This window comes from Cherax quadricarinatus, chromosome 16 (genome assembly GCF_038502225.1).
Source record: "Cherax quadricarinatus isolate ZL_2023a chromosome 16, ASM3850222v1, whole genome shotgun sequence".
In the NCBI taxonomy this organism is placed as follows: domain Eukaryota; kingdom Metazoa; phylum Arthropoda; class Malacostraca; order Decapoda; family Parastacidae; genus Cherax; species Cherax quadricarinatus.
In genome coordinates, this window is record NC_091307.1 from 34572824 (window position 1) to 34587382 (window position 14559).

General features: G+C 39.5%; 1 protein-coding gene across 1 annotated transcript in view; it reads left to right on the forward strand.

The window, feature by feature from the left end:
- LOC128688773 (uncharacterized) overlaps positions 1–14559 on the forward strand; it is a 48212-nt gene that overhangs the window by 28925 nt on the left and 4728 nt on the right. The window contains exons 2-3 of the mRNA XM_070085656.1: positions 7825–10065; positions 12310–12555. Coding sequence (XP_069941757.1) covers positions 7920–10065; positions 12310–12555 — 2392 coding nt within the window. The 5' untranslated portion in view covers positions 7825–7919. The remainder of the gene's footprint in view (positions 1–7824; positions 10066–12309; positions 12556–14559) is intronic.

Here is a 14559-nt window from a genome sequence, read left to right on the forward strand (position 1 = left end):
CGTTCATTTGTATTGCCTTATATACCTTGCTAATGCACATTTAAGAAATGCAGGTCTTGGAATAACATGCAATTTATTCAAGAGAATGTAGCATTTCCATCGGTGTTCATACTGACACACACAATATCTTTTTCCAGTTGGTCCATATCTTCAGATTCCTCAGGTACAGCGCCGGCACATTTTTTATTTATTTTTTTAATGGCCCTGTTTTACTGCGTACAGGCTACTAAACCTGTAAATGGTGTCTGTTGTAAAGTATGTAGCAGAATCTGTAATGGAGTCTGCAGTTGGGTCTGTAGCCGAATCTGTACTAGGGCTGGAGTTGGGGGGGGGAGAGGGCTGTTCTTGTTTCATATACCTCGTCCAGCGAGTCTACATTAATATCCGAGCCATCTGCTGGAATTTGTTTATTTAGAACATTGTTATTAATGGCTGCTCTGCACATTTCCGCTTTGTGAAAGTCACCTTGAGTTCCCTGGTTCACAATTCCTGAAATAGTTTTTTTTTCCTAAAGAAGCCCTGTGTCCTCCTGATTACTTCTATTCATCATCGTTTTTAGTGCTTTCCTGAATCCTATCCAGGTCCTTGTTGCAGATCCAGAAGCTCCTATTTTAGATCAACGTCCTTTACGGAAGCAGTGTGTGCTTTTGCACAAGAGACATGGTGTTTAAACAAACAAAACAAATCAGTGAAATTCATAAATGTTCCTCTTCGAGGATGCCTGATAATGCCTGATTTGTATAGGGTGTGGTATATTTTTTTAAGTTGCAAATTAGAGGTATATTACCGGAAAGTAGTGATAAAAGACTCATTGAGGTGAAGGCTTATATTTGTTATTCCCAAAGTGATACCTTCAAGTTGTTGCCTGATTGCTTTTTAAATTACTTTTTGTCTTCTTCATCCAAACTTACTTTTATAACTTGGGAAGGCCTCATCCAATAGGCTGATTTACTGTACAAGAGGAAGGATTCATGCAAGTATTGGTTTACCTGGAGTTTACCTGGAGAGGGTTCCGGGGGACAACGCCTCTGCGGCCCGGTCTGAGACCAGGCCTCATGGTGGATCAGGGTCTGATCAACCAGGCTGTTACTGCTGGCCGCACGCAAGCTGACGTACGAACCACAGCCCGGTTGGTCAGGTACTGACTTTAGGTGCCTGTCCAGTACCTTAAAGACAGCCAGGGGTCTATTGGTAATCCCCCTTATGTATGCGAGGAGGCAATTGAACAGTCTTGGGCCCCGGACACTTATTGTGTTGTCTCTCAATGTACTCGTGGCTCCCCTGTTTTTCATCGGAGGAATGTTGCATCTCCTTCCCAGTCTTTTGCTTTCATAGGGAGTGATTTTCGTGTGCGGGTTAGGTGCCAATCCCTCCAGGACCTTCCAAGTGTATATTATCATGTATCTCTCCCACCTGCGTTCGGGGGAATATAGATCAAGGACCTTCAACCGTTCCCAGTAATTTAGGTGCCTTATCGTACTAATGTGTGCCGTGAAAGTTATTTGTACACTCTCCAGGTCTGCAATGTAGCCAGCCTTGAAGGGGGCCGTTAGTGTACAGCAGTATTCCATGTAAAGTAAAAGGACACAAGTGCAACTAATGTGACATTTATTGTGGCAACGTTTCGCTCTCCAGGAGCTTTATCAAGCCATTACACGCATCAACACCACTCCCAGCAAAGTTATAATTCTTCCCAACAGTCAGGTTGCACTGAACGTCTCAAAAGTACTTTCACAAGCTAACACCAGAGTCGCCATCGCTTCTAGCACTTCAATAAAGGATATAACCAGGACAAAATCCAAGCACCAAGAACCAGTCAATGCAGGAGTTTACACTATACCCTGTGGAGGCTGTGACAAGATTTACGTAGGTGAAACAGCCAGAAACCTCGACACCCGCCTCAATGAACACATTTACGCATGTAGGAACGATAACCTGAACAACGCCTGTGTACAACACCGAAATTCCACCAATCATCTCATGAAATTCAGAGACGCCCAATTAGTGATCAAAGAAACTAATTTCCGCAGTCGCAAGTGCCTCGAATCAGCACTGATCGCTGTTTCGAATACAATTAAACAAAACAACGGCAGCTTCACCATCTCCGAAGTCTTAGCAAGAATCCTCCTGAAAACAGTAAACCCTGCCATCACATAGTCTCTCCTGTTATACTACACAAAGCACAGAGAGTGAACACTGAAACAAGCTACCTCATTCCAGTTTATATTTGTCCAACCTATTTTTATGTTACCCAAGTAATAGCTTTTATATCCTTTTTCTCATGTACGAATTAATTGCTCTACCACATTGTATTACTTTTGTCACTACCACTACTACTACTACTACTATCACTAGTGAACATCGAAATGGTACCTCACTAGTATTCACCTCACTCTGAGCCTTTATATACCCTCTGTGTCCATGTATTGTTTGTAATGGCTTGATAAAGCTCCTGGAGAGCGAAACGTTGCCACAATAAATGTCACATTAGTTGCACTTGTGTCCTTTTACTTTACATATTGTCGGTAATTCTACCAACTTTATTAGCAGTATTCCAGCCTAGAGAGCACAAACGATTTGAAGAGAATCATCATGGGCTTGGCGTCCCTAGTTTTGAAGGTTCTCATTATCCATCCTATCATTTTCCTAGCGTATGAGGTAGATACATTGTTGTGGTCTTTGAAGGCGAGATCCTCTGACATTATCACTCCCGGGTCCTTCACATTACTTTTACGCTCTCTTGTATGGTTAGAGTTTATGGTATACCCTGCTACATTTTTAATTTCTTCAAGTTTCCCGTATCTTGAGTAGTTGAAATTTCTCCTCGTTGAACTTCACATTGTTTTGAGTGGCCCATTCGAAGATTTGGTTGATGTCCGCTTTGAGTCTCGCGGTGTCTTCGATAGAGGTCACTGCCATGGTAATCCAGGTGTCATCCACAAAGGAAGACACGGAGCTATGGCGTACATCTCTGTCTATACCAGAAATGAGAATGAGGAATAGAATGGGAGCGAGTACTGTGCCGTGTGAAACAGATTTTTTTACCGTGGCTGCCTGGGACTTTACTCTGTTTACTATTACTCTGTGTTCTATTTGTCAGGAAGTTATAGATCCATCTACCAACTTTTCCCGTTATTCCTTTATCACGCATTTTGTGTGCCATTTCACCATGGTCACACTTGTCGAAAGTTTTTGTAAAGTCTGTGTATACAACATCTGCATTTTCTTTATCCTCTACATCCATTTCTGAAGTTTCATTTCAGTGGGGTAACTTAGTCTCTCCTAAGCCACTTTAAATTTGTACTGGGATTGTTTTTTGGAATCTGTAGGCAACATTATGCCAATTTTAAGCATTGTGCAAAAAAATTTCCCCTCTAATTCATGAAAAACATAACTTTAGAGTAACTTTTTCGAAATGATTCGATATCTAGTAACTGATTAATCTTATAGACAGAATAATTGTTTTCTGTATGTGTTAATTTTTCCATATAAGAAAAATTTTAAAAACTTATTTCCGAGAATACATCCATTTTAACTGCAAATGTCTATTCTGATGGGTTTCAGTGTTTCGTTGAATGCGAGATTCACAGGTTTCATTGCTCTCAATATGCAAATTTTATTAAACAAATTTTAATATTAATATCCGTTCAATAACTAAGCAATGTGTCTTTTGATTGGCTGCAAACTAATAATAATAATATATTCAAAAGCAAGAATGATATAAATTTGAAATTTTCATGAATTTTTAAACAAAACTTAGAATTGCTGGATCCTTATGAATTAATGGAGGCCTTTTTTTTATAATCTCTAAACCGTCTGGTATTCATTTTGAGCTGTGTTAATATTGATTTGCCATTTTTATTGCATAAATGTTCCCCACTAATAACGTGGAAATATCTCTTGTTTGGTTTCCATCAATAAGCCAAGTGGAAAGCATTTTTGTATTGAGTTTTGTAGTGTTGGAGCCAATTTGTCATTTATGTTTTAGTTGTATATTTGTAGAAAATGTTAAGATATAATTGAGAAAATAAAACAGAATTATTGAAATCTCTATTCTTCACTGAGTTTTCTATAATTTCATGAGTTTAGCGAGCCCGTAAATACAATATTTTCTGCAGTATTATGCCAGAAAAAGTCATATTGCTAGCAACAGTGCATTTGCCTCAAATATTCGATACAAGTGAAGTATAAATGTAGACCATTCCCGGTTATGATTCTTGTGCAATAACTCTAGAAATCATCTTTATTTTGTCAACACTGGTGTATCCTAGTTAGTTTATTTTTTGTTAATTTTATTTCGAAATAGTATTCTATTATTGTTCATTGCATAAGTAGAGTTTGCCTCTTCTGAGAAACATTAACCTTAAATTGCTTAAACATCATACGTAATGGTTGAAACTTTTGGGGGCTTATTCTATACAGAAGCAAATATCTCAAACTTACCAACATCTTAATAAACTTGTAATTATTGTATTCAGTGCAATAACTGAGGAATGTTTCAGAGTCCTCAAGACTATGGTGCTCATCACTTGCTCCTAGGCTGAGGGGCTGATTACACTGGTCAACAACCAAAATGTTTCCTAGACCAGAGTAGCAGTTCCTAACTGATTTTAAGTCACTGATAATAAATATCATTGTTAAAATTGTTTGTTAGCTCTACTTTTCGATATATACCTACGTGTCACAACAGGTTCCAACAGGCTTGCAGCAGTGTGTTTCTTACCACACTCACAGTCTCACTGACCTTCATTATTGTTCCAGCAGTCATAGAAGGTGGTTGTGATGTGTAAGTTTATATTTTGAGATAAAATGCAGGTGATTTTCTCATCTGCATGTAATATGCATGTGAGTCATATTAATTTTATTATCCTACTGAATGATATAAATACTTCTACTTAGCTATCATACTCTGCATTATAATGATAAATTAATGAATAAATTTTGTTTATCTTCTGTTTATTGTTTTCTTCTTTCAGATGCCTCGTACTTGTGTAAATAGAGCAGACAACTTCTGCTGCATTTGTGGTGAAGTGACCTTTGCATCACAGAAGCTCCGTAAAACTGTTATGGTTAGAAAGGCATATCACCTATAATTTGGATGCAGGATTGGTGACCAGGATTAGAACTGAGCTCCACACATATACTGCAACAATTGTGCTACTAACCTTCGCCAATGGTTGAACAGGAACAGGAAAGGAATACCTTTTGCTGTGCTATTGACATGGGGGGAGCCAATAGACCATAACATTTGTTATTTCTGCTTTGTACTTCCAATACAAAAGGGGCTTGTCAAAGAAAAAAGTCCATTGAATATCCAAACATTCCATCAGCTATTCGCCCAGTTCCATATGGAGAAGGTCTACCTGTTCCTGTTGCACCAACTTTGGTATCCTTCGAGTCAGATGAAGAAAGTGTCGAGGAAGAAGAGAAGGATGACAGTGCTGGATTACACAGTGACCGAAACTTTGATGAAGCGCACTCCTCTAGGCCACAACTCATAACAAAAGGGGATCTCAATGACCTCAGGGATCTGCAGCTACCGAAAAATAAGGCAGGGCTGCTAGGCTCTCGTCTTCAACAGTTGAATCTTTTAGCAGCTGATGTGAAGATTTCAAAATTTCGTGACCGTGAGCAGCAGTTCAACGATTTCTTCGTAATGGAAGGTGATTTAGTGGCTGCAACAATATTAATGATCTAATGGAAGCACTTGGCATCGACTGCGAACCCAGTCACTGGAGGCTGTTCATAGATTCATCAAAAACGAGACTGAAAGATGTCTTGCTGCATAACAAGAGTAAACCAGTTCCTGTGGGCTATGCACCTCATATGGAAGAAACTTATGAGCATATAAAGCATATATTGCAATGCATCAAATATGACGAACATTAATGGCAGCTCTGTGGTGACTTAAAGGTTGTTGCTCTTGTAATGGGCTTGCAGGATGGATACACCAAGTACTGCTTCTTTCTGTGTGAATGGGACAACCATGCAAGAGATTCCCACTACATCAAGAAAGACTGGTCTTCAATTGTCCTCAGATTCGAAAGGTTCTTGAAGATTGTGACTTTGAATTAGACCTTCATGAGGAGGAGAAAGCTGCTTGGGAAGCACTGAAGTTAGTGGCGAAGGGATTTCTCGTAAACAGAAGGGAAAGCAACTATGAAGAATTGGTAGAAAACCTCATCAAGGCTTCCAAGAACATGGGATGTAACATGTCACTTACAATCCACTTTTTGAATTCACATTTAGACTTTTTCCAGCTAACTGTGGGGCAGTTAGTGACGAACATGGTGAAAGGTTTCACCAAGATGTATCAACCATGGAAAAATGGTACCAGGGCAAATGGGGAACAAGAATGCTTGCAGATTATTACTGGACATTGGCAAGAGATGATTCTTCAGCCCACTATATGCGCCAAGCAAAACGGCAGAAAGTAGGTGCGGATTAGAGTTTAAAACATATTGACACACATTGTAAGTTATAATAAAATATTAAAAAATTACGTGTCTCGTGTCTTTAAACTATAGCTAATAAGCATTTTTCAAGGTGTCATTTGGATTCAGGACATGAAAATACATTATCTCATTTAAGAAGCAAGTATACAACTTTTCAAAAACTGTTGACCAGTGTTACCTCTTCCACTGTCAGCATTTCTCTAAAATCTTCAGACTATGCCGATGTACCATACTGACAAATCCACTGGATCGCGAAGTATATACAAGACACTCAGATCTTGCATATGTTTAATTCTGTCTCATTGAGTACTACAATGTCTGGGGATGTTTCCATGGTTCGTTCATGTCATTCCTAATTCTCATTTGTTATTCCATCTGTTTTGGTGTACCATACCTTCAGCTTCTTTTATAGTACTGCATTTTGGTTTGTAGTTTCTTGGATTCCTCGTCTTTGCTCATGGGTCAGACGGGTAGAAGGGGTTGTGCAGGTTGGTTCTATGTAAAGTGGGATGGATTTTGTGAGAGGCTGTGTGAGGATGGTATTTGTGCTGGAGTAAGTAAGGAATATGGGTGTGGAGTGTGGTTTATACTTTTTGTGTTTGGTTGGGAGGTAAGCTAGGGGTAGAGACGATTCTATAGGTGGTCACCCAGAGGCCGAGTTTCAGTACTTGCCCTGTCTCTCATTCCAATCTCTGGCGTCTTTGTACCGTCTCAGTTGCTCCTGTTTCTTGTTCTGTCATGGAGGTACACATGGCGATATTTTCCTAAGTCTCTTAACCGTGGTTTCTGCTGCATGATCCTATTTCGTACCATTTCTGTCGTGGGATCAGTTTGACTTGACGCCTTGTTCCCTCGAATACCTCCCATGTCTTTGAAAAAATTTGTCATCCGGGACTTGTCCTCCTCACCTGTTATGTGATGGTATTTTTAAACTGTTTCCTCCATCTGTTGTCTTTCGTCATAAAGCATCCCTTCAGCCTTTTGAAGCCCTTCCGGATCCCTCTATCCGATTTGATCATCTTTGCTGATGAATTAGGCACTTGGGTATCTTTATTGTGTGTCTAATTCATCATCCTGTCGGTTCCCTGATCCATTTATCTACATTCCTGTCAGACAGCAACATTATGGAATCTTTATACAGGAAATTCTACGCTTACCTAACCTATAGGCATTACCTACTTCTACCTGTTTATTTACCAGTTTTCCTTCCAGGATTAGCTCTGTGTGTTTGTTGGGAGGGGGGTGATGGGATTATCTATGTTTTAAAAATAGAAAGGCTCACTGTCCTAGCCATATGATTTTAGACAACTTCTGCATTGCCCTCTAAACATTCCACATTGACACTAACCCCTTCTTTGATTTTCTACAGAAGGCGACATAAATTAGTGGAGTGTGTAAACGAATCTGGGTAAGCCACCACCAGCCTTTGTGACGAAGACTCTGAATTACATTGAGGAGTTGCTGATGTCGTTAGGGAAAAGTTACACGTTTCCCTGTCCTGAAGAGAGGGCAGCCTCCGCCCCTCCAGCCATCCTCGTCTCCACACCTGAAGAAATCGAGATCGTCATGGCTATGGACTCCGAGAATTGCACCAGAAGAGCATCGGAAGTTTACAACGTCGCCTCCAATAAGGACATTGTAGAAGACATAAGTTACAACTTTATGAGGAGGTACAAAAGTCATTTCAATGTTGATATCACCGAAGACGAAGGTTGGACCACTGTGGAGGAAGTAGCCCTAAAAATAAAACGTGATATGGACAATGAGCTTCTGGAGGAGGCGAAGGCGGCGGGGGAACAGAAAAAAAACTATAAACTTTTGCCATCACCGAAAAGGTCTCCAAAAAAGACATTAGCAGATGCCTCAATAGAATTACAGCCCAAAAAAATCCCTAGAAAATCAGGTAAGAATTACTATAGGGTTTCTCCTAAGAATTCCCCACCAGCTCCGAGGAAGCTGCTTCCGGAGATCTTGGAATCGTCGGTGCAGCAGTATCGCCCGGTATACCAAACCGATTATCGAATCTCCAATCTTGTGCCTAGACCTTACTCCCCAAAATATTCTGGAAACAAGAGTGTGCGTCCTATCAGGGTTCCAGTAGCCTCCCCTCGAACTCTCTTTACCAGTGGAATAACGACGCCAGAAAAGACACTCGGTGAAGAGGAAGTGCCAGAGCCTAAAGAATCAAAGGACACTAGAGGTAAAATAAAGAAAACACAAAATGTATGGGAACCTCGGGAAGATACGTGTGCAGATAACAGAGAGAGTCCATTAAATTCATTTGCGAAGAGCAATAAAGATTTTGTAAATTTTAAGCAGTTTACTGAGCCTATAGATATAGTTCAAAAACCACAAACCTTGTCGAATGATGAGAAGAGGCATCCTAGCACATCCAGTTCCCCTTATAGTTTATATTCTTCTCAGGAAGACATGAGTTTTTGTGTAGAGAGAACTAGAAAAAAACATGAAATTTCTCCTCCATCTTCCGATGAGTCTTTTGTCCCTGATGGGTTTGACGTTCTCCATCGGCGGCATTCCTTTGACCTAGACCCCGAGGAAAGTCTTGCGCTAAGTACTCTTGAAGCTGTAATGGTGGAACCAAAACCATTAACACTTTACAACTGCTCAAATCAGCCGTTTAATTCTTTCAAGGAACTCATGGAAATGAAGGGTAAAGCAATTGATGAGATACTTAACTCCAGTGCAGAGTCCAATGAAGATATTTCTAAAGATAAACTGTCAAGCCCTCCTGTGAGCAGTGACGATAATCTTGCGACACTGAATGACTCTCTAGAAGATAGTGTAAATAATTCACTGCTGACTAGCATGGACAGTGCAGAGGAGTGTAAAGTTAGCTCAGCCATAAGTGACAATACCCTCAGCCGAGACTCTCTTGATGGGTTCCTCAATGACGACATCAAAAGTCTCAGAAGTTGTGTGACGCAAGAAAATTTATATGGTGATAAAACGAGAGAGACTGTACAGAGAGAGGAAAGTGTTGACTTCACGTTTGAGAGCGTTGATGATGATTCTCCAATTCATTTTGCAGAACACACAGAAGTGGAGAAGAAATACAGTAAATTCTCATTCAATTTCAGTAAAAGCACGCCAAAGAAATCAGACCAAGGTAAGGAAAACGAGGAAAAGAATGGAACAAGTCCTTTCCATCTGTGTAATATTCTCTCGTTTGGAACAAAATGTAAAAATAAAAGCAAGCCCAAGTCGTCTGAAGGTGACGTCCCAAAAAATGAAAGCTGGACACTGGGAACCATCGAGGGTTATCTTCTGAAGAACAGTCAGGAACCTGTGCAACTTGGCCTCCTAAATGATGAAGATGTTGCGCTCTACGAGGCTAAGAAAGATGGCAGCATCAGTGTTCACGATAACAGGGAAATCCCTGTCGTGAAAGTTAGCGACGAGCTGATGCCAACGACCCCCGGATCGTCCTACCAGAAACGTTCAGCGCCCAACCCTCTCCAGCGCAAATATGCTTCATGGAAGCCCCAGGACATTGAAAACTACTTGCTGGAGCACAATATGAACGAAAACCTCCGCTTAGGACTCCTCTCTCAGGAGGACATACAAATCTATGAATGGAAGAGAGCAACCGGTAAGTGGTACATGGAAAAGTTTAGTTTGTGTATAATTACATTGATAACACATCGTTAAAATTTAAAAAAGAAAGATCTTTAAGTTTAATTAAAGGTTTAATAGTTTTCTAGCTATTCCTCTAGTTGGCTAACGCAAACTTTCCAAAACCACTCAACCTTAGCAAATGTTTAGATGGCACTTGGAAGAGTCCTGTGTTCCAGAGAAACAAATTTAACTCCCCAGTATTTGGCCTGTCAGTAAATACTTTCTCTTTTCTTTAACTGGTAACCCTATTTTTGCAGCATATGTTTTATTTCTTTTTCGACTTTGCAATGTTTTCATGGTTTACGATCTTTTATTCCATTATTCCACCCCCTTCCTCCGTCCCTGGCTCTTCTAAATTCATGTTCTATTTATAATAAAATAATTTTTTGGTTTCTTTACCGCTACAACATATCATTTTGCTGCTAGTTTAGATTTTTCTCATCCTCTCTCTCCCCCTCACGTGTATTTTCTAGACTCCATATAATAAAAATCTAATACTGTATAAGATAACATTGAAGTAAGAAAGAAAGAAAAAACTCTAATGAGAAGAATATTTTAAGAATTTTTAAGTCATGGTTGACCCAGAGAGAGATAAGAACTTCTACTGTATATCTTGATCTGCTCAACTTTCATATTATTCTTAATGAACTTCTGTTTTAGAATTCATTGTCAAGTGCATTAGGTTATATAATTTAATGTAGTATCTGTTCAAGTAATATTGCAGTCATTGGCGTTATTGTAGCAAATGATTGTGTGTGCGCCATGGTGATAAAATTTTTTGGAAGGGATAAGAAAAAGTGTTTAACGATTTCTTAATTTTGGTCTACTTCCACTTCTTGTATTAAAAACCTACCACAAATATCGTTATAATTTGTTCATTGGAAAGAGTTTTCCCACATTTCCAGCATTTTTATTTTTTAATAAATATTACTGCCATGACTAGGTTAAATTTGTTATAAAAAGCAAAATTAAAATATATTTTAAATAGGAGTTAAAACACACACACACACACACACACACAAGTTGTTCTTAGCAAATAGACTTAAAAAGAAGCACAAAGGTATTAATTGCTTCAGCTACCTGCCAGTTTACCCTTCCCCTCAGTCCATCTTATCTCCTCTAGTTGTGCGTAAGCAAAGCACAGGAGCAGTGGTGTAGAGTAGAGTTCACCACTACAGTCACCACCAACACTGGCGCCTCCTAGCCCTGAGTGGCCCACCTCTTGCAGTAGACCAGTAGAGTGAGTACGGTTTTGTTTTTCAGTTGAATTTTCTAATAGTTTTTTCCTTTCACCCCAACTGCTTTCATTAGAGGATATTTAGGTAAATATATAGTTACATATGTTTTGTAAGGAATGCTGATGATCAGAAACATTTATTACGTAATTTTTTATAGTTGTCCTTTAAAGTATCTTGACTGATAAAACACTGATGTTCGAACATCTCATTACTAAATGTTGATGGATAGTTTTAAACGTTGGCTGTTATACAAGTGGCTCTTTAATTTTATAGGCCTCATCTTTCTATTGAACTAATGTCAGTCACTGGTTCAGTAATTTAAGATGCTATTTTCTTATTAAAGTAACAAATTTATTTTTTATTTACTGCAGCAGTACAAAATATAAATAAGGCTAAAAAGTGAAAGGTTTACGAAGTCTCCATATAACAAATACCCAGAAAATTTTATTTGGATAAAACTTTTAGTAAAATGATTTATTAAGACTAAGTAATCAAGACAAAATCTTCATATTAAGGAATATTACTGTGTGATAGAGATAGACTACAAATAGTTTGCTCACAAATTGTATTAAACATTATTCCAAAAAAATTATTTGACATACTTTATAAATATTATTTTAAGTGGCCATATATTATGTATAGTTATACAGTTAACTCATCGTTAAAATTAAAAAAAAAAGTCTTAAAGTTTAATTAAAGCTTTAATAGTTTTCTAACTATTCCTCTAGTTGGCTAACGCAAACTTTCCAAAACCACTCAACCTTAGCAAATGTTTAGATGGCACCTGAAAGAGTTGTGTGTTCCGGAGAAATAAATTTAACTTTCCAACATTTGGCCTGCCAGGCAGACTGACAGGCAGAAACAGAGAGACGGACGGACAGACAGAGAGAGAACATCAGAATATCCTATTTCTCTAACTTTCAGTAAAACTAAACCTTCAATAAACGTGTGTTTACCTTGCCTTCCTCATCCTTCCACAGGAATGTCCCCCATCTGCGACACCAGTTGGACTCGCGAGACACTTAGGAAGAACAAGATCGTTAGGAGTTCTACCTCATCCTCCCTCTCGGGCTCCTTCCCTCCTTCTCCGGACATGAGCGGGAGCTTGACGGGAGAAAGTGTTGACAATGTCACCGACACCACCATTAAGAAGGCTACCGTTGCTGCTCATGGTGAGAGAGCCATTGATGTACCAGCCTCTCCTCTCGTCTTGCCTCCCCGACGACGTGAGTTTACTTTTTATTCCGTGCTTTACCCATTTATGTTTGCCGGTATAGTCATAGTCATTTCCTCTTTACCTTTGACTGGGGTACTTCTATATCTCTTTTGGTCACTTGAAACCTTTATCGGATTAGAAATTTTTAGAATGGAGGTTAGTTACATATGGAGATGCACATAATGAGTCCAGTAACATGATCTCTTACATTCTATTGTTTAGGCAAAATTATTTATTAATGAACTATAGAAGGCAAAGCTGGGATAATTTGGAACAGTTTTTAGTAATATGTCATATGAATAAAATGTCTGGATATTTCTTGAACATTTATGAAAGTATTCTCTGTAATTTTTGGAGTCTTTGGCTTCCAGGTGCAGTGAAACAGTGACAATCATTCTGGTTAAAAATAAGTTTGTTAGGCGGCTGGTTTATATATATACGTCCAGTCACCTGGACGTATATATTGCCAATAAAGCACAGGGAATACAGTCACAGAAACCCAAGGCAAACGGAAACCAAGCCTGTGCACATACTATGCACTTGGTATCTGCAGACATGGGAAATCTGGAAAAACAGACGGGACGTGCAACTACGACCACCCTAGAAAATGCCGTGCCCATATGACAACAGGAAAATGCAAACTCCCTTCCTGTAAGCCTTTTCACCCTGAAACGTGTACCTCTTCAGTACAGGAAAGACTGTGCTATAACTTAAATTGCCAGGCACACCATCTAAAGGGGACAAAAAGATACAAAACATCCAGGCCATGGGAAAACCTGGGTAGCCACAGCCACTCAAGAGGGAGAGGTTTTTTTAGTGCCAGGAAGGAAAAAAAACTGGCAGGAAATGGCAGAAATCGTACACCAAATCCAGTCATTCCTGGAGTGGAACCACAGTCGATGGCCTCCACTCCAAACCAACAGATACAGATACTAATGCCGGAAAAAAAATCCCCCCCCCAGTACCAACAATACCACCAGTCCGATGACATTCTTCTTTGCAGATATACAGGGTCTAAAGCCAGCAACAAACAACAAAATACCTTTCATCCGTGGACTGCTTGCAGAGGCAAAGGCAATGTTCGCGGCTTTCACTGAGACCCACATAAAGGATCACTTGGACAACGAAATATGGATCCCAGGTTACAACCTATACAGATGTGACAGAGTGAACAGGCAGAAGGGGGGGGGGTTGGCCTGTACATTGCAGAGTCACTTGTTTGCACAGAATTACTTAATGCATCAAATGATGTAGTGGAAGTTTTAGCAGTAAAGATCGAGAACCAAAACCTAGTCATTGTGGTAGTCTACAAGCCTCCGGATGCAACATCCCAGCAATTCCAGGAACAGCTGTTAAAAATTTACCACTGTCTGGAAAATCTTCCAGCTCCTGCACCCAGCATCTTGCTCCTGGGGGATTTCAACTTAAGGCACCTAAAATGGAGGAATATAGCAAATAATATTGTTGCAGTAATAACACCAGGAGGCAGCTCTGATGAAAACTCACACTCACACGAGCTTTTAAATCTCTGCACAAAATTCAATTTAAACCAGCAAATAATAGAGCCTACTAGACTGGAGAATACACTAGACCTCATCTTCACTAATAAAGCTGATCTGATAAGAAATGTCACCATATCAAAAACAATATACTCAGATCACAACATAATTGAGGTTCAGACATGTATGCGCGGAGCCCCAGACCGACATAATGAGATTAGTCACGAGGGTGCATTCACCAAATTCAACTTCAATAACAAAAACATAAAGTGGGACCAAGTAAACCAAGTCCTAACCGATATAAGCTGGGAAGATATACTAAGCAACACAGACCCCAACTTATGCCTAGAACAGATTAACTTGGTGGCACTCGATGTATGCACAAGGCTTATTCCTCTAAGAAAAAGGAGTAGATGTAAAATAGAAAGAGACAGGCGCTCCCTTTACAGGCGAAGGAAAAGAATAACAGAGCGGCTAAAAGAGGTCAATATATCTGAAATGCGTAGGGAGACACT